Raw genomic sequence first — 6,397 nt, forward strand, 5'->3', positions numbered from 1 at the left:
AAGGAAAAATAGATATAGATCTATCTGCTCATCCTTCAATAGCTGAAGTGCAAATTCAAATTCCATAGAAACATAGTATATGGTTTAATTGTGTTAGACTTTTGCTTGGATTAAATGTGGAATGCTCCAATTGCAAGAAAAACACTCATATTTTTGGAACACCAGGTACTGCTCGGCCAATTTGTACCTCTTGAAAAAGCAATGATTTCAAGAGCTGCTAAGTTATGAGACAAATAAATAGAGTCCGCAATTTTTTTAACCCAAAAATTGTCAAAAGGCACCAAAATATCGCACTAAAAAAAAAAGTAATCGAAATACCTTTTGCGCACTAAATTAGTGCGCAATTGGGGTTTACTAAAAATCCCCCTCGTCTTCCCCACCCGACACAGTCCCCACCGTTAACCAAAAAAAAAAAAAAAAAAAAAAGAAGCCACGGAACCTTCATTTTCAGTGGTCCCCACACTAAAAAAAACATCGTTTTCGTGTTATTTTTTAACCCAAAAGTCAATATTCTTGGAATATTCAAGGCAAGGAACAAGTTTCAAAGCTTTGATCTCGGAATAAAGCGGCATAAAACTCGATTTCAAAAACTAAATGTTAGAGTCTGTACATATTTAGTCTCCCATATATTTTGTAATCTTCTATTTTAGGATCCAATATGTTAGAATCCATTAGTCAAATTAGTTCCTAATTTGTAGCCTACAATTATGATGTACATGATGTATATTAACCTATGGAATGAATGAAAAACAGACAGGGGAAAATATTCTCTTACATGGTATCAGACTAGGTCTCTCCTAAAACCCTAGCCGCCGCCAACTTTCTTGCCTTCCTTCTCTTTGGCTCTTCCTACTCCCTTTCTCCATGGCTGACACCTCCAAGTTGCATCCTGCGACTACAGTCACCAATATCAAATCATGCATTCCTATTGTTCTTGACTATGAAGGCAGCCAATACAACAACTGGGCTACCCTCTTCAAGCTCCATTGCCGAGCAAACTTGGTGATCGACCATATACTACCTCCTGCCTCCCCCACCGTGCCACCACTGGCAACGACAGCCGAGAATCTTGCTACGAAAGCTCTATGGGAACGGCTAGATGACATTGTTCGTCAATGGATATATGGTACCATATCGAATGATCTTCTCAACACGATCATTCATCAAGAGGACACTGCAGCCGAGGCATGAAATCATTTTGTTCATCTCTTTCAGGACAACAAATCGGGTAGGGCTCTTGCTCTTGATGAAAAATTCACCAACACCAAATTGGTGGACTTTCCGAATGTGAAAGCATCTTTGCACTGTGTTAAAGGTCCTTGCAGATAATCTCGCAAACGTCGGCCACAGAGTTTCCGACGAACGACTTGTGCTTCGTCTTCTGCGTGGATTATCGGAGGAATATATAACCTTTCGAATGACGGTACAGCACCGTACTCCTCTCCTATCTTTTGACGTTGTTCGGTCGATGCTCGAACTTGAGGAAGACGACTCCATGGCTAGGACACCATCCACGACTCCGGGTTGAATGTTGCTCTCGTTTCCCACAATGTTAATCCTCATAATTTTTCTAGTAATGGGCAGTCCAACAATTCTGAGAATGGTTCTAATAATCGAGGAAATTCTCACAATCGCGGAAAGAAGAACAACCGCGGTCGTGGCGGCGAAAACCGCAACAGCCACCGCGGTGGCGCAGGGCCGACGGGAAGCCGGCGGGGGGGCACACCACACTGCCCAGGGCAATCTGCCCGCAGCATCGCCGAACCAAGGGGCTGCTGCCCAGTCATGGTTCTACCCCCCTTGGGCTGCTTGGGGGCCTCAGCCGTGGGCCACCCCACCGTGCCCCTACCCCACCACTGGCTGGCAGCAGCCTCGCGGCTGGCAGCAGCAGTCACGGCCAGCTCAGTCCCAGCAAGGTATTCTCGGTGCTCGTCCTCCTCAGTCATTCTATTCAGCAGCCCCGTCTTCACATGGTGGCTATGCGCCCACGGATATTGATCAAGCTATGCATACAATGTCGTTAAATCCGTCCGAAGACAATAATTGGTACATGGACACGGAGCCGTATCTCATGACCAACTCCCAAGGTACTCTCTCATCTTACTATCAATTGAGCAAAAATAATAGCATTGTTGTTGGTAATGGTAACATGATTCCTATTCGTGGTTATGGTCATACTTCCCTTCAAGTAAATCCCTCCTAACCCCGAAAAAATGTTTTACATGCACCTAAACTCATCAAAAACCTTATTTCCGTTCGTAAATTTACTATCGATAATATGGTTTCTGTTGAATTTGATCTTTTGGCTTTTCTGTGAAGGATTTCCGGACGGGGACCAAACTCATGAGATGTGAGAGTTCGAGTGATCTTTATCCATTCTTCCAACAATTTCAAGCCATCTCGTCTTCCGCACCATCTGCTTTTAGTGTCATCTCTCCTCATATTTGGCACTCCCGTTTAGGTCATCCAGGGGATATTATTCTAAGTTCTTTACGTAGTAGTAATTTGATTGAATGTAATAAGGCTCGAAACAATGTTTGTCATTCTTGCCCTCTGGGGAAATTAATTAAATTGCCTTTTTATGACTCTCCTTCAACTACTACTATGCCCTTTGACATTGTTCATAGTGATTTATGGACTTCACCTGTTCTTAGCTCTTCTGGTCACAGATATTATGTTTTATTTCTTGACAATTACACTAATTTTCTTTGGACTTTTCCCATCAAAACAAAGTCCCAAGTTTATAATTGTTTCTTGGCTTTCCGGATTTTCATTCGCACTCAGTTTGAAAAAGAAATCAAAACTTTTCAATGTGACAACGGGCGTGAATTTAATAATGGTCCTTTTTATAAATTTTGTGAACAAAACGGGATGCTTTTCCGCTTTTCTTGTCCCCACACTTCCCCACAAAATGGTAAGGCGAAAAATTAAATCCATCAATAATATTGTTCGTACGCTCCTTGCCCATGCATCTATGCCCCCCTCCTATTGGCATCACGCCTTGGCCATGGCAACGTACCTACACAATATTCTCCCTTCTAAAATCTTAGCATATAAGACACCTACTCACATTCTTTATCAAAAGAATCCATCATACTCTCATCTCCGAGTTTTTGGCTGTCTATGCTTTCCTCTCTTTCCCTCCACACAAATTCATAGGCGCAATCTAGGTCCACTCCGTGTGTTTTCCTAGGATATCCTTCCAATTATCGGGGGTACAAATGCTATGATTTATCGAGCCGAAAAATAATCATAGCCCGGCATGTGTGGTTTGATGAAAGTTCCTTCCCATTTTCACAAATAAATACTCCATCTCCTACCTCGTATGAGTTTTTGGGTGATGATAATTCCCCATTGAGAATCCATTTGTTGCATGACTGTGCCACCGCTGCTCCACAACGCCCCCCTCCCTCTCCCCGCAACCCACCACCCGAGCTCGCCCACCTCCTCTTCGTCGGCCCGCCGGCGCCGGTGCGCACTCCCCGTGCCCCAGTTGCCCGCCGCCCGCCACCTCCCCGCACCGCCCAACCGGCAGTCCCCACACTGCCGGTTTCTCCTTCTCCCTCGCTGCCCCACCACGGCAGCAGCTCCCTCCCTGCCCGCCCCCCACCCGTTCATCACATGACTACAGATAGTCAACATGGGATTTTTAAGCCGAACTTGAAATACCATAATCAAGCCTTAAGTGCCACCACTAATTCCATCTCCCCCATTCCCCGGAATCCCGTTGGTGCCCTTAATGACCCGAATTGGAAAAATGCTATGCAAGATGAATATAATGCTCTTATTGATAGTAAGACTTGGGAGTTGGTCCCTCGTCCTCCAAATGCTAACATTATTCGGTCGTTATGGATTTTTCGGCATAAAAAGAAGTCTGATGGTTCTTTTGAGAGGCATAAAGCCCGTCTTGTAAGTGATGGCAGGTCTCAACGGGAAGGTGTTGATTGTGATGAGACTTTCAGTTCGGTGGTCAAGCCGGCAACTATCCGTGTGGTTCTTACTATTGCTTTATCTCACTCTTGGCCCATTCACTAACTTGATGTGAAGAATGCTTTCTTACATGACAATTTGAATGAGACCGTCTATATGTATCAGCCTCTGGGATTTCGGGATCCGGCTCGTCCTGATCATGTCTGTCTCCTGCGTAAGTCGCTTTATGGTTTGAAACAGGCACCACGGGCTTGGTATCAACGTTTTGCTAAATATGTGGCAACCATTGGTTTCTCGCATAGTACATCTGACAACTCTCTCTTCACTTATTGTCGTGGAAAGGACACTGCTTATATTTTGTTATATGTGGATGATATTATTCTAAGCATCTTCGGACTCTCTCAGACTCGGTATTATGTCCAAGTTAGCTACGGAATTTGCAATGAAAGACTTGGGTCCGTTGAGCTATTTTTTGGGGATTGCTGTCTCCCGAGACAAAAATTCTCTATTTATGTCTCGAGTTCTTATGCAGAGGATATTCTTGACGGGCGGTGCATGTCACTGATGTAAGCCTTGCCCGCTCCAGTTGACACAAAAGGCAAACTCAGCGCTTCTTCAAGCGCCCCGTATGAGGATCCTACGAAGTATCGTCGTCTGGTAGGTGCTTTGCAATATTTGACATTGACTCGGCCAGACATATCATACGCCATCCAACAGGTTTGCTTGTTTATGCATGATCCCAAAGTCCAGCATATGGAAGCATTAAAACGCATTTTGCGTTACATTCGAGGTACGATTGATTTTGGCACACATTTATCGAACATCTCTACGGTCGCTACTATCATATACGTATCTTTGATTGGGAGGATGTCCGACACTCGACATTCCACATCGGGTTATTGTGTCTATCTTGGAGATAACTTGATTTCTTGGTCTTCCAAGCGCCAACCTACTCTATCTAAATCTAGTGCTGAAGCTGAGTATAGAGGGGTTGCTAATGTTGTCTCTGAATCTTGTTGGATTAGGAATCTATTGCTTGAACTCAATTGTCCTATTCGTAAAGCAACTTTGGTCTATTGTGACAATGTGAGTGCCATTTATTTGTCTGGGAACCCGATACAACACCAACGTACCAAGCATATTGAAATGGACATTCACTTTGTTCGTGAGAAGGTTAGACGTGGAGAGGTTCGTGTCCTACATGTTCCGTCCCGTTATCAGATTGCCGACATCTTCACCAAAGGTCTTCCGCGCGTACTCTTTGATGATTTTCGGGATAGTCTAACCGTTCGTAAACCTCCCGCTTCGACTGCGGGGGTGTGTTAGAGTCTGTACATATTTAGTCTCCCATATATTTTGTAATATTCTATTTTAGTATCCAATATGTTAGAATCCATTAGTCAAATTAGTTCCTAATTTGTAGCCTACAATTATGATGTACATGATGTATATTAACTTATGGAATGAATGAAAAACAGACAGGGAAAATATTCTCTTACACTAAAAACCACCTTCATTTTAGGTTTTTCACCACGAATTTTGTATTACATTGTTAAATATATTACTATCCTAAGCATGATTGTTGTGTAATAGTTGCGGAATACGAAAACAAATATTGCGCACTAAATTAGTGCGCAAATGGGCAGTCCACTGCCTGTTTTTATTTTTAATTTTTAATTTTTTTTTATTAATTAATTGTTTGTTAGGTAATTGTTTATTTCGTATTTCTTAATTGTCGGATTAACTAATTGTTTATTTATTAATTATTTATTAATTAGTTATTAAATATTTGTTAATAGTTTCATTAATTAATTATTTATTTGTTAATTAGTTGCTAGCTAATTGTTATTTGTTTATTTGTTAATTATTTGCTAGCTAATTGTTAATAGTATTTAATTCTTATGTTAAGTTTGAACATCTCTTGTTTAAGATTTAAAATAGCATTAATATAATATTAGTTAGTTAATTGTAGTTAGTATAATGAGTAATTAATTAACAATTATTAATTCGCAAATTTAGATAGCTAATATAATTTTCCGTTAAAGTCTTAGTTAGTTAGTATAATTAAACATCATTAGTGAAACCTTAATATCCTTAAGATTATATTTGTTAGTTAATTATATTTAATCCTTAGGTTAGGTTTAAACATCCCTAGTTTAAGATTTAAAATAGCATTAATATAATATTAGTTAGTTAATTATAGTTAGTATAATAATTAATTAACAATTATTAGTTCGCAAATTTAGATAGTTAATATAATTTCCCGTTAAAGTCTTAGTTAGTTAGTATAATTGAACATCCTTAGTTAAACCTTAATATCCTTAAGATTATATTTGTTAGCTAATTATATTTAATCTAGAGGTCAGGTTTGAACATCCCTAGTTTAAGATTTAAAATAGCATTAATATAATATTAGTTAGTTAATTGTAGTTAGTATAATAATTAATTAATAATTATTAATTCGCAA

The 6,397-nt window shown here is 40.4% G+C and overlaps 1 protein-coding gene across 1 annotated transcript; it reads left to right on the forward strand.

Annotated features, from left to right (window-relative positions):
* Positions 1-864: 864 nt before the first annotated feature.
* On the forward strand, positions 865-1,191 carry LOC132044888 (uncharacterized). The gene has a single exon (XM_059435423.1). The coding sequence runs from the start codon at positions 865-867 to the stop codon at positions 1,189-1,191; it is 327 nt and encodes a 108-aa protein (XP_059291406.1).
* The last annotated feature ends 5,206 nt before the right edge of the window (positions 1,192-6,397 follow it).

The sequence above is a fragment of the Lycium ferocissimum genome, unplaced genomic scaffold (genome assembly GCF_029784015.1).
Source record: "Lycium ferocissimum isolate CSIRO_LF1 unplaced genomic scaffold, AGI_CSIRO_Lferr_CH_V1 ctg5396, whole genome shotgun sequence".
NCBI lineage: Eukaryota > Viridiplantae > Streptophyta > Magnoliopsida > Solanales > Solanaceae > Lycium > Lycium ferocissimum.